This window comes from Branchiostoma lanceolatum, chromosome 6 (genome assembly GCF_035083965.1).
Source record: "Branchiostoma lanceolatum isolate klBraLanc5 chromosome 6, klBraLanc5.hap2, whole genome shotgun sequence".
NCBI lineage: Eukaryota > Metazoa > Chordata > Leptocardii > Amphioxiformes > Branchiostomatidae > Branchiostoma > Branchiostoma lanceolatum.
In genome coordinates this window covers 4920174-4946684 of record NC_089727.1, presented here as the reverse complement: position 1 = coordinate 4946684, position 26511 = coordinate 4920174, and the positions used below count along the sequence as shown (strand labels likewise).

The window sequence follows — 26511 nt, the reverse complement described above, 5'->3', positions numbered from 1 at the left end:
GAACACTTGGCTGTGCAATGGTAATATCAAGTGGTTCTTTTTTCATCATATTCAGTATCCTTCAATTCATAACAACATCTACTGCATGTAGTATACTGTATGTTTGTATATACTGTAGTAGTGTAGTAGTACAACCTTTTCTCTACAACTTATCTGTTGAAAATCGCACAAACATTGGTCAAACATAAAGGTCCTACTCGGTTCCTGATACTTGTACTGTACTTGTATGTAAACTAAACACTAGTTTGACTATGATCTGATACACACCTGGAAAATTTTCTGGACGTACAACAATGACGGTATGAACTGGGTGTGAACCGGCCCCACGCGACGTATGACATGCATTTTTATGGCTTATACGACGTACGTTACATCCAGGGTGAACGTACCAGGACGTCGCACTGGCCATAAAAATGCCTGACGTACGTCCCGCGGGGCCGGTTCACACCCAGGAAAAAAGAAGATTGTCATACGGCCAGAAATTTGTGTGCGTGTGTATCAGGTCTAAATCACGCTCCTGGCTCTCGGAGAGGGGGAAGTTAACCCCAGCCAGCGAGTCATCAAGTTTGGGACTGAACGTCAATCTTTATTGTGAGTTCTCGATCTGTCCCTTGATGATCTGTGACCTGAACGTGACGTAGAGGTTTTTTTTCTATCAGACATAGTCTGCTCGGATGATTTTGACCTTGACGAGTGTCCAGACGATCTCGACTTAGATGATTCTGAGCGTTTATGAGAATCTCTTGATCTTGATCTGGAATAGGATTTCCTATGTTTGTCCTTTTTACTTGAAGAGACATCTGTGGCATGGTGTGTTCTGGATTTTCCTGGGGAGCTAGACCTCACAGCAACAAGTTTCTGGTCAGTGGACCGTGATGCTTTTGAAGTGGGTTGTCCGTCGCTGTCACTCTTCTTTTTCTCAGACTGCGCTTTTCGTTTTTTATCAGACAGCTGGCTGGCCAGAGTATTTATGAGAAACCGTTTGTTCGCTGGGGGAACTGGGCACTTGTCCCTGAAAGAGCAGAAGAATGCACTTTAATAATTGAAGACACAACAAATTTCATCTGTAGCTAAAGACTTGAACTGTATCATCCTCTACATACACATTTTCTAGTATACCTAACTAACCCTATCTTTCACTAGCCTGGGTGCCATGCTACTTACTTTATGCTGGGCTCCCTATCTGTTAACTGTTAGGAGGGAGTATATGCAGTGTAGGACCCATAGAATTTCAAACCAACTAGTAGATCTAGTATGGCACCCATGCTACTCTTTTATCACTATTTTCACTACTTTTTGTTCAGAGTACTGTACAAAGAAATATCCATCACATTTAGATACCCTTTAAAAAGTACTATCGCCAATTTAAAACTTCCTAGCTATCACCAAGGAGGTTATAACCTAGCTATCAACTAGGAAATTCCTTGCTATCACAAAACGCTTTGTTTACCATCCCGCGGGTCCCATGTCCTGGGAACGTTCTCGTCCCCTCTTTGCTTCACGCAGCAGCTCGTCCACAGCAAGCCTGTTAAATAAACATAGTCTCGGTCTTAAGAACTGTGCGAAGAATATCTCAAAAGAGCAACGAGTATTGCATACTGTACTAGAATCTATGAAACAAATTATGGCAACGTTTAGATGGCCTCTCGCCCTCCCCACCTTAATTATAGTGGCTACTGGCTACTGATGCCATGAGGCCGATAAATATCACCACTAAAATAAAGCTAGACATTCACGTCTATAGACTCACTTCTCCAGTTCACCCTCGTCCATGTTGAGCGGGGTTTGAACGAAGAATAACGACAGCAGATATGGACGATAGATGGATGCTCATATGTCAAAAACGCCGAAGCTCTGTTGGTTCCGACGTGCAGGAAGTATCCATTTCTTTTTGAAACAGGTGTTTAAGTTATACATATGGACGAGTATAACCGCCAGAAGAACATTAGATTCACCTATATGTTTACATAGATTGTATGATATATATATTCAAGCTAATGTATATTAAAATGATGGAAATTATGTTCTAAAATATTGTATTAATTTTGTGAAATAACCTAAACAAACCCAGCAAGATAATGGGTTCTACCCAAATCTACGTCTTATACGCATGCGCTATGAACTCTCACCCTTGTTTGAAATTCAGAAGTTTTCGGGCGGCTCCTGAGACGGACAGGCAGACGTTTGTCCACCTCAAGATCCGCTTTCTTGTGCCTTTCCAGCTATCAACTGGACTTTTCCTCAACAGATAGGTATGTATACCCCTTCTTTACTTTTCCCGAGAAAAGCTCCGTCATTTTAACTGTTGTTTGAGGTTTTAAAGGGGGTATGAAGCTAGCCGACCGTTCCACACTGGTTGCAGGAATTGCAGTGTTTTGGTTGGTTCCCATGGGTGGATGTTAAAGTTTAACAGTGGTCTTTTACGAGGACGTAAATATTTTGCCGCCCCGGGTAGGAAATAAACAAACACAGAAAATAGGACTATGGGCTAGATATTTGAACTTTTCATAGCCGAGTGCGCCTGTTTTTATAGAATTCTGTGTAATGTCATTATGTCACTTGTCGTGACTTTCAGAACGTGTCGTCTCACGACTCACGTTGAGCATTTTCCACTGCTAATGTCTAGATGTACCAAGGAGAACGTACCCTTGTACTACAGAGTATTATAGTAGTGATTTCTGGCCGGGTTAGCGATCTTCCGTGTTCGAAGAGTGGTTCCAGGGGGGCGGAAGTCTGGTTTTTGTTACGTCGGAACATGGCTCCGCTCTGTGAACATCTGTCCCTGGAAATCAAAACGAGCCGAGAGCCGCTCTGATCCGGCAACTTCCGACCTCCGCCTCCCCAGTAAATCGTTCCTAAGGAGATAAAGTGTCCGAAAATCCTGCGCCCCTTCTCTGTAGGCACTCCCCCTGGTGGTGTAGGCTTTCATCTCTCCGTGTCGTTTTGAAGTGGGCAAAATCTTTGTGGACAAAACCATCTGGGGTGAACGGCCTTGTAAGTTGTTTTTAGCAAGGTCAGAATACCAGTTTCAGCAAAGATACTACGGAAAATGCTGTCTATCTAAAACGCAACGTTTCTGCTTATATTTATAGGGGAACTGCAGTGGCCCTTTCTTGGGGTATGTTACTATGTTGAATTCACGTGGGAAGCAAGCACAAATTACATATCGGCTTATATTACCTCAACAGTAAATGACTGATAAAGAAAACAAACATACCAAGCATTTTTCGGAAGCACAATTCTTTTATCTTGACAACAATGTTGCATACTTAACTGCTGGCCCTTGAGAATTACACTGGTTCATCTTCTTGGATGAAACACTCAGAAAAGAGGATTTTACAAAGGAGCACCTCTCAAGGCTCTAATAACCTGGCCCCCTGGGGTGGTAGCTGTAAACCATCTGTTGAGCATCAGACCTGTGGTGTCCATGGGGGTAGAAGAGAATTGGGGAGCTGCTCCACCTCAACACTTCATCTCTGTCTTGTAATGAGTTAGGAATTGGGAGGAAACCAGATCTGTCATTCTTCAGTGTCTCATCAGTAGCCTCTACCAGGCCCCGCCCAATTGCTGGGAAAATAGTCGAAATCAGGCCAAATAGAGTATGCCAGGGGTAGTCCGCTATACAGGGTAGCCCGCTATACAGTGAAGCTCAATAGGCGATGAGCTTCACTGTATAGCGGACTACCCCTGGCTATTCACTCTATTTGGCCGATTTCTACTCTTTTCCCAGCGATCGCGCAGAGCCTGGTAGAGGCTATCTCATCAGTACCACTACCTAAGTTAGTACCTACAACTAAGTACAAGGAACACCCCACTTTTGCACTGTACATGTTCATGTTGATACCATGTTGCAGCTTCCATTCTTAGATTCTACTTTGGATCCATACGGCTTCTAAAAGGAGTTTTACAATGTGTAGCAAACTAGCAGTAAATGTTGTATGTGTGTTATACTAATATCATTGTTACCTGTACATCTATCACGACTCATGAGTGTGTGTATGGGTAAAAGTTATGTTCATAATATGCAGGCTTTGATACCAAATAACAAATTCAGCCACCACAGGCAATATGACATGTTCACTCTGCACTTGTACCTCCTCTGCAGACCATTATCCAACAAATAGTAAACCCATGGAGATAAGGGTTCAAGGGGTCAGCAGACAAAGATAACACATGATATCCAACATCTGGTACTAGGAAACATTTATTGTGCTTTGTGCTAATGTTTCAAACCTTAGACTAAGTTAGAGATAAAGTGCAATCGACCCTTATGTATGTTTGTTTTGTCCCAGTTTTTTAAAAAATGTCCTCTTTTTCATGGTAGTGGAAGAGGGAGAGCATTTTCAATTTGGTTTATACAAATCTACACTTGTATTAGGAACCATTTTCTGTCTGTTCATGTGGCTCTAACTTCTGCCTGGAGTTCGGTTACGGTAGGAAGCCGTATTTAGACCCCTCTGATTCTAAATTGTGAAAGTTTCTGCTAAGTACTCTAGAAGGTGTAGAGGCTGTTCCTGTAATGACTTGTGTTTGTACTAATGGAGCTATCATGGTCTCCCAAAGTGCCAAACGTTGGAAAGGCTACTAGTACTTATATGTAGCAGGTTCCAATCACACGGTTTTGGAACACCATGCATACTTCATTCAATTAGAGGCAACTTCATATACATTATTCAGACATGATCCAGCTGAAGGTCCTGTGTCAACTGTAATCTGTAAAATAATCTTTGGGCAAGAAATCCCACTTGGGCTCTAACTTAGTCTAAGTGGTAACTTAGGCTGCTGAATTAAGTAAAAATAAACAGACTGGATTTTGTCTCTTCTAAGTTCTATCCTTTATCAAAGGAGTTATGCATTTGGCATTTTGTAGGCTCTCTCTGCCTCTGTCCTAGTACTGTTTTACCAACCACTATCGGGACTTGCAAGAAGGATGAAAGATGGAAGGATGCCTACATCGGGTCGGGACTTGCAATGGTTTTTCTCATCTTGTCAAGCAACTTAACTTCCTGTACTGATGTACTTCTCTGGTGAATATGAATATATTTGTAGGGCCTTATAAGGCTTATGTATTTTAGGTGTGAAAAAAGCATATTTTCATCTACAGTGTTACTGTGTAGGTACATCATGGTATCACGACTAGACTGAAAATACCCCTTTGTCTATATTACATGTACTACTTCTTAATTCAATTTGAAGCCATGATTGAGATGAAATAAGACAATCAGGATTTTGTGGCTGATAAGATAATTGGGTGCCTGGGCCACACAAATGGTTAGCTGGTGGGCTGATCAATTAGGATTTTACTGTACTGGGCTGCCATGGTGATGACTACTAGTACCAGGCTGGCTTCTGTAGTACAGTACTACTGTAGAAGAGTAAGGGGTGATAGATATGTAAACAATGCCACTGCATCAACATCAATTTTTCATATGATCAGTTCGTCTGGTTTACATTATCTTTTATCACAAACCGTACCCTAGAAATGGGTAAAAACTGCATTGCGGTACATATCAATCTGCAGCTACATGGGATGTACCCTGCCATGCTAGTACATTGATATGCAAAATGTAAAAGCACACCAAGTCTGGGAAAACAAACCAGTTTGGTTACGGTATCATATAAATACGATTTGTAATAATTATATATATGTATTGTGCATATACTCAGTATATCCCAGTCACAATATACTGATTACAGTGTACATGCATTTGTATACTGGTAAGGCTGCACCAAGTAATTTTTATGGATGACGTCCTTTGGAGACCCTAAATCTAATGCGAGAGCGCGAAAAAAAAACAAGAAGGGCCGAAAAAAACAACATGCCTAGATTTGAAATATAATAGTCGACGACACATCTTAGGACACAAATTGAATGAGAGAACACGGTGTAACAACTAACAATTCTTTTGTTCATCATGAAAACAGCAATAATTTGAATAAATCAGTTGAAGTTGAACAGCAGTTGTTGCATGTCCTGTCCTGTTTCTTTCCATATCCCATTGATTTTGCAGGCCTGCAGAAACATATCATATTAAAAAGGCAAAATTAGTTGCTGTTTAACTCTTCGCATGCATTACTACATTTCTACCTACTGCTTTAGAAATCCTAATGAATAATAGCAATTATTCAAGAGCCAAATATGGACCAAAAATGATAGAAATTAAAAAAAAACATATTTCCCCAACAGGTATAAATAAGCAGAAACGAATAAATGATCATTATCCATGCCGAATACATGAATGCATTCATCTTACACTACCCCTTCCCAGATTATGATTTTTTCGTACATGGTACTTGATCCAAAACAGACTAAAGAACGGAACTTTTCATACCTCAAAAACAGACTTGGGCCTGGGAGCTTCAGTTGTGGCAGCTGTCTTGTCGACCTGCTTGGTTGCCTGCCGCACCTGCAGGCCGGAGTAGGCAAACTTCAATGCCTCTCCCGATCCTCTCGTCATTGCAGAAGAAATGCACTGTAGCTGATCTTGACAAGCCTTGCTTAAATTGTATGGCCGAAACTCACTCGCCGCTACAAGTCTCTCGTACAGTTGCGCTAACATCAGCTCTCCCTGGCCGACAGCGTACCAATCAAAAACAACGTTGCCGCCCTTTTTCACTTTTATGCTCACATATTTAGCGACCGAACCCACATGCTAGATGTGGAATTATGCGTTTCGCGGGACGAGTTTTACGTTAATCTTACGATTTGCGGCACTGTCGTCACTTTTTGGTCATAGTAACAGGACGCGGAATTTCTTGTGTTTTTTTCTGGGCACAGACCAAAATCAATGCGCGCGCGGACGTCATCCATAAAAATTACTTGGTTCAGCCTAATAGCTTTATAAGGCTGAAAGAAGACTACTTCAGGTTCATCTGTTCTTCAACAGTTCAAAACTATGAAAAAAAACATAACTCTACTAGTAGTTCTATTGCATTTCTAGCTAGTATCTCTATGAAGTATAGAGTACCATCATCAGATGATAGGACATATCCTATGACATCCAACTTGACAATTAATAATGGGAAATTCTGTTACTACAGCATGTGTTTTATCTGACTTTACAAGGGGCAACCCTTTAAATTTGTATTGTAAGATTACAGTAACCATATTTGTAGCAGAGTTGAATGGAAACACCAATGCATGTTATAAAATTCCGAGATCGTGTCCCCCAGCTGGGGGCATTCCTTGTCTGATCCCTGGTCAAAACAATCCAGACACAACACTGCAGACTATCTGGGGAATGTGGAGAACGCAGGGCTGACTGAGAGATAGAGATTGGGTGTAGGTTGCCAGGTTGTAGGGTGTGGTTGTATGTCCATTACACATAGACACTGTGTGGTACATGTACATGTAGACTGTTATCTTATATCTACAGACTTGAAAGAAAACTACAGCTGACTTGACCCATCTGTCTATGAATTATGTACATATGACTGAGTATTTCTATGCATAACCTGTAATGGCTTGGCCCCATTTCTCAGTATTCTAGCTGTCCTTATATCTGGTGTAGCCATTGCCAAAGGGCAGAAATTGGACGCCTTAAGTGCTAATCTTTGACACTTAATGACGATAGTATATATCATATGGTATTCTAAACACACTAGCCATGGAAGGAAGATATGTCAGAAATGCTATGCAGTTCAGTATGAACAGTATATGCCTCAGCCTTCATAGTGTCAATTCTCAGAACATCTTCCAAGCAATAATCTAGCATTAGCAATAAATGCTCCAGATGTTAAAAATGTTTCAGAAAGGAGACCATTAATTAAGGCCTGTGACATTTACCGCTGGTGTCATGTTTCCCACCCCTGTATGATTTAAATGCCAGTGTTCTAGCTCCAAATACCAACCCAGGGATTTGTATTAATCATCTAATCTCCTAAGCCCAAGAAAATCTACCCGTGACAGTATTCAAAAAGAATCAAAGGGCCAAACAGTGTCCAACTGGCCAGACAGTATTCAAAGGGCCAAACAGTATCCAATTGGCCACTGGGCATTATGTCTTTATGGTACCTATAGTATATAACGACCCCCAGAAGATATGCTTGGAGATTGATATTAATCATGTACGTTGGATCTCTACATTTCTGTTCCTCTGTAACACAGCAATTATTTCTACATGTAAAATCAGTCTCATATACACTGTACATGTAGATTTTAACTAGTATATTTACCTCCACCTCAGGGCTGTCTCCAGCATTATATTTTTTTCCGTCCCACTCATTGTTTGAGATCTATTATTCTAATTTTTGTTGCTAAATCTGTCATTTTGAGCCTACAAAAATGCATCTTCAATAATTTTACATCAGAAAGTTCCCATTTTTGGGATGGATAAGGTGACATTTTTTCCGTCCCAACAAGCAAATTTCTGTCCTGGGACGGAGGGACGAGTCCTGGAGACAGCCCTGCTCTACCTGCTTTAGGTAATACCCTTGTGCAAATGTTAAAGGGCTGCAGGTCAGTCACCTTACCTGTCTGGTAAACATTTGAGGTGGGACACACCTGTTTTTTTCTGTACAAGTCTGTACAGAGTGGCTCAAGCAAACAGACAGGTAAGGACACACCTAGTCGTTTTAAAAACACAATACTGAAAGGTGGGTGTAGTAAAGCATTTGAGTCTGCCAATAACAAAATGGTTAAGCAGTTAAGGCTATATTTTAATCTTATTCATACCTGTGACTGTGAGAATGTTAAATGTTCTGAATGTGAGGTAAGGATAGATATGTATTATGTAGTGGTATCTCCTAGACATACAGTGAAGCAGGTTTAACAGCGCATGACGCCGATTGGCATAACCTGGATTTTATGAACAAAGGGAGGAATGTGATGTTAGGAAGTTTCTCCGCCTGCTTTAGAAGCAGATAGGTGAGCATGACTAACCTACCCATCAAGGCCTTTAGGGAGTGAGTGGGATAAACACACCTCACAGTCTAACACATGAGCTGTAAGATTGGAACCTAATGCCCTTCCGGTGGCTGTCAATGTTTGGCAAAAGGAAAGGGGTAGACCTTGAATATCCCAAATACTTACTCTAGTATAACCCTCTGAAGGGGGATAAGGGCCTCCTCAAGGCCTTTTCAACAGCCCTACTTACCCTCTTAGGAGTACAATACAGATACAGAGCCATGGGGTGGTATGTCTTGTTACTACATATGTACATGTACATGTACATGTATGTACAAAAATAGAAAATGTGCTGACAAAAGGAGAAACACATGTACCTATGCCTCAGCAATCATACCAGTAGTCTATCAAACATGATGGAAGCAAGTTTGCGTTTCTGTGTACATAAATACTATAAATGCAGAAATGTCGCCAGTGGTTTGATGTTTTATATTTTTGGCCAATACTGTAGCAGTATGTTATTATAGTTAAAACCACCGCGAAAACCCCATTTTTGCCTTAGCGCAAAATAAATACCACACAAACTTAAATGCATTTACACTATACATGAAGTTACACACAATAATCTGTTGACCTATTTTGTGCTTTCCAATTGATTTAACGGTTGCCATGATCTCCAGCAAAGTGGAAGAAAGCCCAGGTACACAGACAGGTAGAGCATGTCTTGTGCTCAGTCACGTATCCTAAAGGCATAGCGATCTGATAACTGTTGTTAGTCCTCAACCCAAAACATGACCAGCGTATGTCACTGTTCTTCCTTCCAGTGTTGCAGGAGTTTGTGTGTGTCCTTGATACTCAGTTGTAGGAAGGCCTTGCTTACAAGTCTATAGTTACCAGGAGCAGAAAATTAGAAATATATGAAGAACTTTATTGCACGACAATTGTACATGGTACAATATATGTGGTCTATATTAGAAGCAATTTTCCCCACCAATGGCTCACATGGCCTTTTCACCCAAATTTATGTTGTCTAGATACAGACAGGGGTTTAAAGGTTGACAAGTCAATTTAGTAAAGTTTTCCTGAGGGTGCAAACATAGAATTCGTTATAAACAAACTTAAAAGTCAGCTGTTGGTGTTCATTTTCTTTCAATTTAGGTATAGTACAAATACATGTAGTGTTTGGCTTTGCAGTGAGCATAGAGCATAGAGCGCAATTACCTGTAGCCGTAGGTATCTGTTGAAATTTTTTATCCAGTGGTACATGTCCAGTGTAGCTGTCAACTTGTTATACAAACATGCTGCTTTGTTTACTTTTTCAGTGGCTCGGTTTTAAACTTCTAGGCAAGCTCCAACTTGCCTGGACTCAAGCATATTGTATCCTGGGTTACTCAATATCATTCTTCAGAATTTAGTTTGAAACAGGGAGAGGGAATGTAAGGAAGCTGCTTGCCAAAAACATAACAATTTTCCTGGTCTCTATCATGTCAAATGTGAAATTTTTTTGCTAACTGCTATTGTTCTCTTTCCCATGCAGGACATACAGGGACATATACTGCAGTCCAGTCCCCTGACTCACCCCCCTCCCCCACCAGGCTCTGTTGTCACAACTTGAGAAGACTCCTGTACAAGCTAGGTCTGAGTGGGCGTCCCTTTACCACTGACCCGAAACCCTGGTCAGAGTATGTATAAGTAAAGGAGTGAAAAGAAGCTGACTCAACCCACTGACCCTCCACGACTTTTGGTGTAAACTACAAGGTCATCAGTTCAAACATTGAGGGTTCCGCTGACCGGACCTTTGTTTGCAGTATAGCAAGGAGGTCAACCGTCCTAGGTGGGCCCTTGAGTGGGTGTGGAGACAGGAAGTACTGGTGGGAGATTACTGTACAGTGGCGGATGACTTGAAGTCAGGGGAACTTCTTAATGACAGATGTCTTCAAGCTGGGATTTCCTTCCACTATTCATCTGAACCATTCGCGTTTGGAAGCTCCAAGACACAGTAAGTGTACTTCCAAAGCTGGACTCCTGGAAAATTTGTAGCTAGACTTGTAGAGTTGTCAGCAGTCATTCACCGGCATTCCAGACTTGAAAATGGATGCCTTCCAGAACATGCTGGTGAGAACTTCAGCACAGACATGCCAGGACATGAAAATTTAAAAGGGGTCACCTTGCTTCCTTCTGACCCTGCCACTAACCACTTTTGTAGTGATCCGATCTCCTGGAATTCTGGAACAGAAGCGTGCGTTCTACGCCAACCATGAGCGGTAGGAAATCTGAGGCAATCTGTCGCTCTTGCGGGCACGTGCACGAGGGAAACGGCAATCATTTGTACGACTACGTGAGCGAGGTTGATGAAGAACTGACGTGCCAGATCTGTCTTCAGCCATTGGTCAATCCTCTGGACACGAAATGTGGGCACACCTTCTGCGCCAGGTGTATACGAGGGTTCTTGAAGATGAAGAAAATGTGCCCCATAGACAGGCTGGCGCTAACCATCAGGGATTGTCGGACAGCCAGCATCATGGTACAGAAACTGTTGGACAAGTTGGTGGTGTACTGTCCTAATAATGAGAAGTGCTCAGAGACAATGCAAAGGTCTGACTTGGAGGCTCACCTCATACACAGGTAAGATTCTATCTCTTACGATTTTAAATGCATATAAAACATACAATCATGATTTCAAGGCAAATTTTGAATGACAAATTGTTGATGGAAAAATGGGCATGTAAAAATAGGGTTGTATACAATACATGTCAGGTCATGCATGCATGGATATCCTAGTATTTTAGACAACAGTGTCTCAAACAATACATGTCTGTTAGTGTTATACTTATTTTGACAGTAGCCTGCCCCCACTTTGCCCTGCGACAACAGCTGTGTTTCCACTTTGGCAGGAAGTTTTCTTTGATTCCCTTTACTTGCTTCAAGTGTGACATAACAGAAGACAGGAGGATTAGATCTATATATGTGGAATTGTATTTTTGAGCTCTGCATGCCCGTAGCCAGGGGGGGTTCGGGGGGTTCGGACGAACCCCCCCATTGGCTTGAAGGTCCACTTTCACAGGCTTGAAGGTCCACTTTTTGATGTTCAAGATTTTTTTCAAGGTGGACTTATTTGTATCACCAGCAATGCCACAGAGGCTAGGATCCTAGAAAAAACTTTGTCTCTGATTTTTCCTCTGAAATTCTCTCAAAAACACAGGAAATGCCCTTTCAGAAGGTTCAATTCTTAGAATTTGAAACGCTCGAGGGTCCACTTTTTAACGTCCAAGGGTTTTTTTCAAGGTGGATCTATTTGTATCACCAACGGAGCTGAAATCCTAGAAAAACTGCTAACTTTGTCTCTGATTTCTTCCTTTGAAATCCGCTCAAAAACACAGGAAATGCCATATCAGACGGTTCAAATTTTAACATTTCCCGGGGGGCATACCCCCGGACCCCCCAAGGAAGCTCGCGCCTGCGGCGCTCGTCTCGCGCCTGCGGCGCTCGCTGGTCCCTTAAACATTAAAAAGAACCCCCCCATTCAAAATCCTGGCTACGGGCATGCTCTGTCTGGTCAATTGCTTTTTACTTTGGGCCCAGTGTCCTCTTCCATTCCATTTGAGTTAGCTTTGTAGACAAGTTGCTGTGTGTCTATTTGAACATTACACTTTGTGAACAGGCAGGACATACATGTAGTGACCCTGGCAAAATAGGGCAGAAGAGGGAGGGGTTCAGTTCGCACTCCTGCAAGACCTAACACTGTAACTTGATAGGATGTTAGCTGCAGGCTCTCAGACCAGACAAGCTGCCTTCAAACATGTCAAATATTTTATCCTATTTAGCCACATGGAATTAACACAGAGGGGTATTGTTTAGCTCTCAATATAGAATTCTCAATGTAGAATGATCATTATAACAATATGTATCTTTTTCATGAAACAAATTAAAGAGGGGACAATTTTGTCAACACAAAAACTTTGCTACATGTTGCCAATATCTACATATACATAGTATTTTTTTTAATGGAGTTATGATACACTACTGAAAATCGTAGTCATATTCAAGTTTCACTATAAATCAATAACACAGATTTTCGTAAATTCCGTTATGCCGTGCTGTCAATTAGGCACAAGAAATTAGGTTCTGGTGGTGTGAAGGAATGCTAAGAAAAAAGGCAAAGATGCAGGGCCATGCCCGGCACATAGCTGAGAGGACATGGTTCTGAACATAGTATAAACTCCCCTCCAGGTAGGGACTACTGTGGACCGCACCACAGAAAGGAGATGTTCTGATGTTTGTTTAAAGGATTTTAGGCTTGGTTTCTCACTTGTTGCCTGTAGTTGGCCTGGATCTATTCTCCAATCTCCAAGCAGAGGTTTCAATCAGTGGGATAGTAGTGGCCGGGATTTTTGACGCTGCCCTCCCTTCAAGAATAGCCTGGATCATCAGAAACCTCAACATTGTTTGTGGCATAGCTGTTAAAAGGCAACAGTTCAAACAACTATTGCTTTGGACTACATCGTAACTGCTTCACAACTATTTTATTGTTTTACTGATGCAGTGATCTGATAAAGACCTTTAAATTTTATCTACCAATAGTTCACATACAACTACAAGTTGCAACCTCTCTTCCAGCACATGTACATTCTGATCCAGAAAGTTTACAGTAAGGAAACTTAAAATTAAAGCCTTCTTGAGGCCTTTGTAGTTTGGACAGAGGTTGTGAAAGTTTGATCATGATGTCTGGACATCTTGACTCAACACAGCTTCTGGATTGACCGTCCCTTTAAACCTAAGTGGCCTGTGTGTGTTCACACCTCCCTACTTGGTGCCGGGTGTTTACTTAGCCTTGCCAGACTTGCTATGTGATAGATGTACAGAGGTTCTCCTTTCAATTAGTTCTGAGGGCTCTTGGCTGGTGTGCAGGGATGCACACACAGTATCTGGAGCATGTCAAGCCCTATTGAAGAAGATGTGTGATGATTAAAGTTAAACAGCCCTCTGTCTTGTAGACCCTGCGTATGTAATTCCAAACCGAGCATCATCAATCAGTTTTGACAAACCTTGATACCTTGAATAGCATCTCCATCAGCCTCAGGTGAAGCATTGCCTATGTGTATACTGAGATCCAAAATGACATTGTCACATATCCATCTTTCCGTGGCCCAGTTGGGTACCTTACAACATACACTTGGCTTATGAAGCGACCATGTGAAAATGTTCAGACGTCTTGTCAGCAACAATGATCTGTACTGTGTCAGTGGTTACAGCAAATTTGCTTCCATCTTTACGTGCCAAACCAGATACTGTAAATCTCGAAAAGATTGCGGGTGTTTCATTTTCACAGTTTTTGCTGTGACTGCTGCACCACAAAACCATGACGCTACATATATGCAGGGATTCATCTAAATCAGGAAAGAGGGGCACTGGGCCCTCTTGTTTCAGCCCAGCGCCCCCTTGTCGAATTCAGCTTTTAGCTTAATCCCCAGCATACAGACTTCCCTCAGCGATTGCTTCTTCCATAAATACATAGAATTCGCTCTCTCATCTGTGTGTGTTCCCTCTTGTTTAATTTTTCTAGAAAAACCCCTGCATATTCATGTATGTCTACCCTTGTGCTACAGAATTGCTTTAACAGTGAACCACTGCAAAAAATGGATTTCCTCAGGCTCTCCTACCATTAAATAAAGTCCCTGCAGAAAAAAAATGAATTTACAGTATTCTATCCAACCAGCTGTTCTGAAAACTAGAGAAAATGGATACAATGACATGCTACATGTATCAGTATAATTTCCCAATTACAGGAGAGCGGCCTTTTCTGGCAGTGTGAGTTTTCATTGTACACTGTAGTCTGTAGACTGAATTGTACATGTATTTCCCTATGTGTTTTGCAGATGTAAAGGTACAACAGTACGATGTCTACGGGCAGTAGCAGGCTGTAGGTTTAAGGGCACCCCGGCAGCACTGAAGGAACACATGCAGAAGTGCACTTACAAACACACCATCTCCAGTAAGTACATGTACATGCACAGAAAATATTGATGATGTCGACATTGTTTCGCAAAATCACTGACATGTCAGATAATGTTATGAATATTTAAAGAGACTGACCTTTATGAATCTGATTACAAGTTCATAAGTAGTATTAGTGTTACAGCTGCATATAAATATATATGTTTTTTGTTATGTAGCCAAAGATGCGATATGTTATACCTTGGACAATTGTTGTGCAATAAAGGTTTCTCATTCAGCATGTAGTGTTACATGTTTTTTTGCACATAATCAAAACTGTAACTCTCAACGTTTTACAAGTATTAACCTCTGGATATTGACTGAAATATCCTACTGAAGGTTTTTATCATGTAAAAAGTTCTTTTAAAAAAGAGAGCTTGTCACAGTTTGGCCGCGGCAACCAGGCTTCCTTATGCCAGGGATTGAAAGTGTTCGGATACTGTTCTCTTTCAGTAGATGGTACTAAAAGCAGGTTGTATAGAGCACGGGGTCACCTGAGTAAGTTCTAACACCTTCACAAGCTATGTCCAGGTGTGGGTACAGGTATGGGTGTAAGACAAGGAAGGTTTTCTGTCCCTTTAGTTATAGAGGACTGACTTGCAAGGTGTTATAGATAGCGTTTGTGTTATACGGGTACAATGTACTGTAGCTGTATGTACGTGTGGCAAGTTTGATTGTTATGGTGAAGGAGAATTTACAACGTATGGGCAAGAAGGTTTTTATATAACCTCCTTGATATGGGTTACAAGGAGCCTTTTACATCTTCCCTGATAATTTCCATTCAAAAGCCTATATATATATTCAACATGAATATGTAAGTACATGAAGGTCTTGTAAAGAACAAAAGCATTATTTTTACTAGTTCTTAGACTTAATTTGTACATATACCTGTAGGTGGCATGCACAAAGATTGTACGCTGCATGCACATAGATTGCACACCACATTTAGGAGTGTAGTTTTCGTATAACTGTAGAAAAAAAATGTACTGATGTGCATGACCTTCAACCCTTGTGTAGGGCTGGCACAGGGCGATGACAGTAATTGTGCCTCGATCCGGGACATGCGTCAGGTGCGGACACCTGTCACCTGCATCACAGGTCCTCACCTGCTTGTCTTAGCTACTCACCTGTGCATGGACTCAGACTAACCCCAGACTAACTGCACAATACAACAGTTACTCAAGCAACTGGATAGATTTTGGAAATGATCACTGATGTTTCAGGTAGCATCCAATACCTTGTGTCAGAGACTGAGCAAGATCTGTAGCCCAACATGTACTAGTAAATAACTCAAAACTACGCATTGATACATAAGATACAGTGTAAATAAATTTTTTATAATTCAGATTATTAAATTACAAAATGAAGACAGTAGGAAACAAAATTAGGACAAAGTCAAGACAAGATTGATGCTAATAGTGAGTCAATTAGCTCCTGTAGTTCATGTAGATGCTACCTTAAACGTTTTGAGTTATCCAGTTGCTTGAGTAACTGTTATCTTGTGTATCTTATTACCTGAATGTCTAACCTTCATCGACGAAACCTCAGACTGCTTCATGTTTTTTAATACAGTGTTGTCTTTCTAACACTCTAACTTGTATAACTTACTATAACTATAAGGGTACACATTCAAAACTATAGCTCCTCTAAATGGCTGAATTCAACCATATATTTTCCTTGAACAGTTTGCTACTCCAATTGTAAAAGTACTCATGAGGTTTGCACACAAAATGGGGAATAAAGCTCTTTAGAAAGAAATGACAAATGTTAGTGTTTAGGATTTTTTTTAAAGTTGGAGAATTGTTATGAAGGAAATTTAGAAATGTAGTCTTTGCTTGAAAAATGTCAAGAACAAGATATGTACTTTGCTGTTGTACTGAGCCTGTAGTTTTCTGTTGTTTCTCGCATCAATAGAGCTTCTTCACTTCAAATTAGGAACATCACCTTTTTGTCTTGCACTGTGATATGATAATGAGAAGAGATGATGTTGTATTTAGAATACCTGGTTGACTCAACAAAAGCTTACTTTTGCTTGAATTTTATATGCCTTGGGCTATTGAAGCTCAGGTCTCAACATCCTTAGCTGCTGAGTTAGACACAGAACATCCTACTGATAGTGTTACAAAACTATAGGTTTAATTAGCCAATTAAAGACCATGGTATAAGGATTACGCTAGTGACATTTCATGGCTTCCTTGCCTTTGTATCAGTTCAAATTCAACATTGAACTGGGCTGTCTCCAGGACCTATCCCTCCATCCCAGAATGGAAATTTCACCCATTCCTTCCAAAAAATCTGAACTTGATGTCATGAAACTGATGAAAGGTATTTTTGTAAGCTTTGAATGACAGATTTAACAATGAAAATCAACAACATGGGTGGAACAGAAAAAAATCAAAGCTGGAGACAGCCCTGTGTTCAATGGAAGGTGCGCATATCATCTGGAGGTGTTTGCTTCAATATTACTCTGCTGGTGGTAGGGGAAAAAAGAGCTGCTGTGCTACCTAAGGCAATACCAAGGCATGCTTTTCTCTGAAGGTGATACTGTGAATGTTAACAAGTGCTGCAATGTTACTAAAACTCATACCACATTCCATTCTCTGCAGCCATTCCAAGACTGCCAGTTCTCGAGGGTGAGATCACCACCATCGAAGTGAGGAAGTCCAGCCAGGCGGAGCACCTGGGCATCAGCGTTGTCGGGGGCTGCGAGACTCCGCTGGTGTCCATGATTGTACAGGAGGTGTTCAGCAGTGGGGCGATAGCCACGGATGGGAGGATTGGACCAGGCGATCAGATACTGGAGGTAAGATCATCATTATGCAGGCTATAGTCAAAATGAACTAATAAAATGCAAGACAAGCACTAACATTATTGGTTGCCCTTATTGTTAAAAAACAAAACTATCATTTTGTAAAGAAAACTTGACAAGACGAGGCCTAACATGTACCTTTAGGCTAAATATGGTCTTTATGTTTTAAATTACTGCAGTGTAGGCCATTAAATGTTTCATGTATGACTATGAGTGAACAACAGTGCCTGTTTTGTCATTATTAAGATCTCATTTCTCCTAGGTCTGCTTCTGTTGATATATGTATGCATTATGCTATGATTATGAAGTCACATTTTACAGGTGAATGGAGAAGACCTGTCCCCTGATCAGACGTCACATTTTATGAGAAATGAACCTACATGTTGTACCCCTGTCCTCTTGTGAATGAGGAAGCCTTGTCCCCTGATCGGAATTGAACCTACATGTTGTTCAGAATTGAACCTACATGTTGTACGCCTGTCCCCAGGTGAATGGAGAAGACCTGCCCCCTGATCAGACATCACATTTTATGGGAATTGAACCTACATGTTGTTGAGAAGTGAACCTACATGTTGTTGAGAATTGAACCTACATGTTGTACCTCTGCCCCCAGGTGAATGGAGAGGACCTGCGAGAGCTGACCCACCACCAGGCCTGCAGGGTGCTGAGGAAGCCCTGTCCCCTGATCAGACTCACCATCCTGAGGGAGAGGGTGAGCGAGGAGAGGACCACAGGGGCTGAAGTGCAGGAGACAATCAGGGTGGAGCTCACTAAAACTTCAGGTAACGGGAGATTATAGTTTCAGTGTTGTGTGGATTTTTAAGGTTTTAAAGCTTTGGTGAAAAGTAGGTACAAAGATGTATGTCAAGCATGTCAATCTCTAAAAGCTATTTTGTGTGTTGACTCACATATAATTTTGATGAAAGATGTATTATTCTGTTGCCATGGGATACTGTTTGTTGAGTTGTTTTAACTGCTCTTTCATGTTCTTTCCTGTACATAGATACATCAGCAAGAGTTTACATCTTAATTGCATGCAGACTTCAATGAAATTGCAATACATGTTACATAAATAAACAAAAAATCAATCTTTCTGTTCAGGTGAACAGCTAGGTATAAGGATAGCGGGCCTGCAGGGTTCCACGGGTGTGTGTGTACGAGATCTGGTGGAGGGGGGGCTGGCCGCCACGGACGGGAGACTCAGACCCAGTGATGTCATCCTGGAGATCAACGGACAGGACATGAGACAGGCCACGTCTGAACAGGCTGCTGAACTCATACAGGTACATCATACTGTACATGTCATATCTTCATAGTTGAGGAGAACATGTTTCTCGACTGATGTTAACAGTTTGTGGCCTGGGATTTTTTTTAAAATGCTAGATTGGAAAATCAACAGGAAAACAGAATCTCAGAGGAAATTTTGTACTTTGGTACACACAATTTCAGGGATTGAACAGGGCCAGGTGCAAGCCTTCTGTTTTCATGATTTTTTTTTGGCTAAAATGTTTTAAAAATCCATTAACCAAGAAATTGAATTAATGTGGCCAAAGGGTACCCAGTGGGTCCATCGTCCGTTGTTCTTTGATAAGTCAGCAAAAAGAATGAGCCAGCTGCAGAGGATGGTACCTATGCTAAACAGTTGGCTGACAGCCTCTGTAACTTAAAATCAGGGTAGTGCAAGCGAGTTCTGTAGTAAAGCATGGTGCAGCACCCAATGATTTGGCATGAAGCTTTGAGTTACAGACTGTGATCTGGATTGCTGAAATTGCCAGAAAAAGATCAATGAATATGTTTAAAAGTCTTAAGTGTACAGAAGCTATGACTCTCCTGCAATTTTATCTCAAATGAAGGTCACGGAAGGTGATATTGCAAAGAATTGCAGTGTTTGCTATAATGAGTGCCTGTTTCTGTTCCAGTCTTGTGTAGAGAAGGTAGACTTTGTTGTATCAAGACCAAGAAGACCACAGCCCCCAGACCTTATCAAGGGCATGTTAGAAGCAGACACCTCTGCTAAAGCCCCAGACGACTCCAGTCCCCCCTCCTTCCAGGACAAACTCATCAGCATAAGGAAGACTGCCCGAGAGTCGCTGGGGATCAGTGTGGCAGGGGGAAGGGCCGGCACCAGGGGTGACGTTCCTGTGTTTGTAACTAACGTCCAACCTGACGGGTGTTTGGGGGGAAATGGTCAGCTGAAGAAAGGTAAGCAGCTTTTTGTCTTTCACACTGTTGCTCATTTGCTCTTTACACATAAGGGTATTACTATTAGACCAGTGCACTTGTCTTGATATGTTGTTGGATTCATGTTCAATGAAAAATAGAAATCGCACATCACTGAAAAAGAGAGATCGCGCAATGTCAACTGTACAGTGTAGGCCTATGTCTTTTTTTCCACACATTCAAAAGGGTATGGATAAGATTACACATTTCCTTATCATTTTGAATTAAGTTATTGTCTAATTGGCTATCTTTCTATTTGGTTAGCAATGTAAGCAAGCTACTTTTAATGTGTGTGAATCTTTCTGATGTAATGCGCTTCTCTTGTTCTTGACATCATGAGTGTATGTCAGTGTATTTCTGATCTAGTAGTAGTAGCAGTAATGGTAATTTGATGCCCTTGTCTTATAGGGGACATCCTTGTGAGTATAAACGGTACGACCCTGGTGGGCCTGACCCACGAGGAGGCGGTGGGGGTTCTCAGGGCGTCGGCTCTGTCCCAGTGTATCCTGCTGCGGGCCATGGCGCCTGCCAGAGATGGGGACAGCGATGAAGAGGAGGAGGATGACTTCGATGAGGAGGATCCTACCACGGGCAAAACTCCATCATGGATCATGTGGATGAGACTTCCAGAGTAAGTGGTGTTAGCAGTGTAGGCTGCAGTACCCTTTATAGTTGTTAGGAGTCTGCTTGTGAGTAAAAGCAGGGATACTGTAATTTTATGGTGTAAGGAAAATTGACATTTTTACTGGACTTTAGCTTCACGGTGGCGGCAAGTGATTTACAGAATGAATGTGTGAAGGACTCATAAATAATAACAACAGCTATTTTCACTATGATGATAAGTTCACAGTACAGATGTGACCATGAACAGTTACAGTGAAGAAAACAAGTATTACAGTAATCAGGTATGCAAGATAACAGTTACTCAAGCAACTGGATAGATTTTGGAAATCCAGATGCTTGAGTAACTGTAATCTTACGTATCTTATTACCTTGATGTCTAACCTTCATCGAGGTAACAGATACGATTTGGTCAAAGCATGAAGGCCTTGTGTACAGGTAAAATGTGTGGGATGCAATCCAATACTTCTTGATAAATGTCTTATCCTTCAACCTGCTTAGGTAGCTATTTGGCATCAAATATGTGTTCGATATGGGGTTAGGCAACAGGGACAAGGTTACATTGAGTGGAAAGTCAGTCTGAGTCAACAATAAGTGTTTTTTCAATGATGAATGAATGATTTTATTCGTAAGGAACTAGCGGGCAAACACACCCGAATTACGTCCTTATTACATAGTCTATGCATCACAACCACATAAAAACAATGACTTGCAGTCCACTAATATTGCAGCAATATGATTAATCTAAAACATAACGAAGAACAATTGCGCCGTTAAAATCTATATACTTTTGCCTTTTTATAGTTATACAGCCGTATTGCACAGTGGAGAAAGGAAGCCACTATTCAAATTGCTGTTCATAAGAAATTGACATTTTTCATGTTTTGTAGGATTTGTCAAGTTCCCAAGTCAGTGCAGCTGGAAAGGGGCCAGTCGGGCAGCCTGGGGTTCAGCATCGTGGGCGGATGTGACGGCATCCATGGGAAACAGCCTATCTTGGTCAAGTCCATCGTGCCTGGGGGGTCAGCCGACAGAGACGGGAGACTCAGGTCAGTTGGAAGCACCTGTCATATGTCCTACCAGTCTACCTGGTATAATGTTGGCTAGATCAAAGCTTTTAAAGAAGTCATCAGAATGTCAATTTGTTATAATTCATTTGTGAATACAGTAGGTTTTTCTGACTGTAGCTTGGACACCTTCTCTTTACTTGTGAAGCTTGTAGAGAGTAGTGCATTAGTGAATGAGTTGAACCCCGTTCGTTGCTTCTAGTACCACTGCCTATATGACATAGGTTCAATGACAAAAGCAAGCACACCTAGGATGATGAAGCCTAAGGATAGTGTTATGTCAGTTTATGACCTTGGTCAAATTACCTAAGTTGATCAGTAGCTGTTATATCTTTTATTCTATGTATTTATTAGATAGAAACAAGTTTGCCTTCTAGTTGTAATGAAAAAGAGGTTGTGTCTCAACTGTTGATGTTTGGTTGTGCAGGTGTGGAGACCTGATCCTGTCTGCTAACGGCCACCTGATGACGTCCATCTCACACACCATGTCTGTCACCCTGCTGAAGAGGCTACAGGGGAGCGTCATGCTGGCGGTGGTGTCCTGGCCTGGAACTATGCTGTAACAATAGCTGTGGTGTCCTGGCCTGGAACTATGCTGTAACAATAGCTGTGGTGTCCTGGCCTGGGACTATGCTGTAACAAACTCTGGCTGTAGTGTGCTGGCCTTGCACCATGCTGTAACAATAGCTGTGGTGTGCTGCCAGCACTATGCTGTAAAACTGCTGGCTGAGGTCTCCTGGCCTGGGACTATGCTGTAAAAACAAACTACTGTAAATGCATTTAAGTTCACGTTGGATTTATGTTCGCGGTCTTCTCTATGACCTATTCACCATGTACTTAAAACCACAGCAAAAATGCTTGTTCTGTCTTCTTCTCGCCTACCCCATTGTTTGAACTGTGAACTTAAAACCACTACAAACATTCTATTTTGTTCCTATTACAAAATGAAATCACTGTGAACTTAAATGCATTAACACCACACTTCTGTCTTAGGTGAAATCTCGCCCAAGCATGCAAATGACAAATCACTTTTCCAATCCAATCTGTGAATATTCTTGATGCTGGCTGTGGTCTCCTGGCCTGGGACTAGGCTGTAAAAACAAACTACTGTACATTCATTTAAGTTCACGTTGGATTTATGTTTGGGGTCCTCTCTATGACCTATTCACCATGTACTAAAACCACCGCGAAAATGCTTGTTCTGTCCTCTGCCCACCTACCCCATTGTTTGAACCTCGAACTTAGAACCACTACAAACACTCTATTTTGTTCCTATTACAAAATGAAATCACTGTAAACTTAAATGCATTAACACCACACTTCTGTCGTAGGTGACCTCTCACCCAAGAATGCAAATGACAAATCACTTTTCAAATCCAATCTGTGAATATTCTTGATACTGGCTGTGGGGACTATGCTGTAAAAACAAACTACTGTAAATTCATTAAAGTCCACGTTGGATTTATGTTTGGGGTCCTCTCTATGACCTATTCACCAGGTACTTAAAACCACTGTTTTCGCTCTTACCTCTTCACCATAATATTATACATAAATCTTGTTCTGTCTTCTGCCCACTTATCCCATTGTGATGGTTTGAAACCCAAACTTGAAACCATTGTGAACACTTTATTTTCTCCCGCAAAATTAAATCACTGCGAACTTAAATGCATGGGTGATGTCTCGCCTGAGCATGCAAATGACAAATCACTTTTGTAATTCAATCTGTGAATATTCTTGATTCTATGCTGATATTGTCACAGAAATTTTAACTGACTAAATGATAGACTCTAGATTTACCATTAAGTGAAAACATAAGTGGCTAGTAAAGAGATAGCTAATACTCATCCTAGTCCGTTTAAGTTCTGCAAGAAAGTTAACACGTACATCCTTTTGTATACTTTAAAAACATTGTTTGCAATAAAGGAAAGTTATATATATATATGAGTTAGATAGATATGCTTTACTCTCCATTGCTATTTGATAAGTGTATGCACTTTTAGAGATGCAGAAATGTGTATGTTAATGTGAAATTCATGCAGTCTATATACGACTTCTATTTCGTATCAGTGAAAGCTTTAAGTTTGTCAAAAAGGGCTTGAATATCAAAGAATGTAGTTCCGTTAAGATGCTATGATGTCAGTGCCTACAGTTGCCCGCTTTATGATTATAGATAAATGTAGGAGAAAAATTGTTATAGATGCTATAGTGCCTTAGAATGCACTCTTTGTACATGGGAAATAGCTAGTGCCGGATCCTCTAAGCTACACCATGTGGCCTTCTTTAGGAGAAGAGCTTGAAAAAATTTAAGCATGACAGTTGAAAGTAATGTTCTGCTGGATTGAGGTGAAGACCACTAGAACATGCAAACAGGTGACAGAATGCTTGCAGAATCTATACTTTCTCCACAGTATATATATTGTATCCAAATAGAAAATGCCTTAAACAGGTGCCTTTCTGGCTGCATTTAGAATTCTAGATACATGGTGTATATATAAATGTAATATGCAGCAATTTGGCATTTGCACTGGCTTATAACACTCAAGATGAGATATCCTGATCACAATGGTTTAATCATATTTTACAATGGCCATTGATAAGTTAGTTCTTGTTTCTGTTTATGACATGTAGTTAGGATTTGTTATGACATGACACTCTTTTACACTTTCATTTAGGTAGGTACATGTATTAGCCAGACTTACTTCGATAACTTGTTAACCCATGAAGCCATCAAGAAGTAGGTATCAGATAGGATATGGTCTGGTCTTGACATCTGAATTCTACCTAACCTTTAGCATATCGGAGTACTTGTGTACTGCATTTGATAGCACTTAGAGATGAGGGAAAAAGTTGGAGAGATCGCGATGGCTTACTTATGTACTTAGTTATGTCAAACAGTGAATAGTATTAGCCTTGCTGTAGGCAACATCCCTATGTGCAACAATTTTAATGATCTTCCATCACATTTAGAGACCAGATATGTCATCATACATAGATATCAGAGGTAGAATAAGCTGGAAAAAGTTCATGTCTTGATCTGTGCCTTTTGGAAAAGGCTCTTCCATGCTCAAAGGGGTCTAACTGTAGTGTGCTGTGTACTTTCAAAATCAACACTTAAAAATGATCAGGAATAGAGTATCTTTGTAATGTGTTAGCTATGAAATAGGATCACCTTTTTTTTCTTTCACCTTTCTGTCCCCTTCACCTGTTGCACTTATAATTTTAGCAGAATACTAATTAAATAATCTTGTGTATTATTATGTTGATTAACTGTGGAGTCATATCAGCTATAAGGTCCACATAGCCTTACACAACTTGCCATGTGTGTATCATAGGTATGAGATATTATATAATGGTATATTACTTAACTATTTATTACAGCCATACAAGTATATCTATGCTATATTTGATATTGATTGTGAAACCTCCAATGCAAGAGCTGGTTGGCTGATACTTGGTCACATGCTTCAGTAAAGCAATAAATGCTTTCCTGTACAATTGACATGTGTGTCCTGTGTGTCTTTATGGGTAAGAAAGGTCACTGTTACATTCGCCAAAAATAGTTACTCAAGCAACTGGATAAAACTTTGAAAGTCAAACGTTTCAGACAGCATCCGCTGTCTTTCGTCAGTGACTAAGGATAGGACTGGGAAACCAGATTTATACCAAAACTCTGAATGGATATGTTAATGAGGTTAAGACAGTTCAGAGTTTTGTTATAAATCTGGTTTCCCAGTCCTATCCTTAGTCACTGACGAAAGACAGCGGATGCTGTCTGAAACGTCTGACTTTCAAAATTTTATCCAGTTGCTTGAGTAACTTTTTTTTGGCGTATCTTACTACCTGGATGTCTAACCTTCATCAACGTGTCACTGTTACATTCATTGTATCAAAGGCAAAGCATGTGTCAGTTCGGCAGTATTTGTATGAATGCATTTCAGCACCAAGGACACATGCCACTGGTTTTCAGTGCTGAAGGCAGCAGTGTTTTTCAATTGGCTTTTCCTCTTCTCTCCTGGTATGACTGGTGGCACATGAGGGCAGAATGTTTCCTTCTTGTTACTTGCAAGAGCTTGGAGGTGTAGGGTGAGGGTTGCCGCGCCTTAATTGGTGTGATGTCCAAGTGTGTGTGTGTTGATGTGTGTGAGAGAGAGGGTTTTGATTTAGCACATTAGACCAGGAATAACGGGTTCAAGTGGCTGATCTAATTTGTACTAAGGACACCAGCCTTTGTGTGTACATGTAGTTCTTTTCTGTGCATCTGTATCTGAAGCATTCAGCCTCTGCGGCCGCTACCATATTTGAGAAGAATTCTCGGTTTGACATTTGTTAGCATAGAATACAAGGCCAAATGTAACCGTTTTTGCCGCGGGCCTTTCCAAGTCCAGAGAAACGGGCCATAGACATGTTCCCCCAAGGTAGACATGTTACATCCTATAAGACCATCTTGAACGTCGCCATGGAAACACACCCCCATACCCTAAATCTGCGCGGTATGCTTCCCAACCAAGAAATACAGTTGAAACAACAAACCTTTGGCCAACCTTAAGTTTATAGGTGGCGTAAGCCGTACACCAATCAAGAAACTGATAATGATTTTGTGGATGGCGTTGAGCACCAAGGACTAGACTCCGTTGCAGACTCCTTCCGGCTGTTTTCTTTTTGAAGTTACAGTTTTACTATTACATTTTTTTCTTATTGCTGGCCTGGAAAAATGTAATAGTAAAACTGTAACTTGAAAAAGAAAACAACCGGAAGGAATCTGCAACGGAGGCTACCAAGGACAGCATATTGCCATTGGTGCTATGCTGTCCTTGGTGCTGAATGCCATCCGAACGACCTCGACCTTCTCTAGTTATAATTGTGTGCGCCGTTTGTTTGTAAAAACAGCGCTTATGTAGAATTATTGCCAGCAAACGAGGTGTACGATGTGCTTTAACTAGAAAAGGTCAAAGTTT

At 41.0% G+C, this 26511-nt stretch overlaps 1 protein-coding gene across 4 annotated transcripts; it reads left to right on the top strand.

Annotated features, from left to right (window-relative positions):
• Positions 1 to 2124: 2124 nt before the first annotated feature.
• On the top strand, positions 2125 to 25055 carry LOC136437274 (ligand of Numb protein X 2-like). 4 transcript variants are annotated; one of them, XM_066431766.1, is made up of 12 exons: positions 2125 to 2252; positions 10383 to 11470; positions 14722 to 14837; positions 15296 to 15337; positions 15857 to 15937; positions 17446 to 17642; positions 18262 to 18430; positions 18750 to 18931; positions 19568 to 19850; positions 20277 to 20499; positions 21380 to 21538; positions 21984 to 25055. In XM_066431766.1, the coding sequence occupies exons 2-12, from the start codon at positions 11103 to 11105 to the stop codon at positions 22117 to 22119; spliced, it is 1956 nt and encodes a 651-aa protein (XP_066287863.1). In that variant the 5' UTR covers positions 2125 to 2252; positions 10383 to 11102; the 3' UTR covers positions 22120 to 25055. The 4 variants fall into 4 exon arrangements, with proteins under 4 accessions (XP_066287863.1, XP_066287862.1, XP_066287864.1 ...); XM_066431765.1 differs by having other exon boundaries at positions 15293 to 15337; XM_066431767.1 differs by lacking the exon at positions 15296 to 15337.
• Positions 25056 to 26511: the final 1456 nt, after the last annotated feature.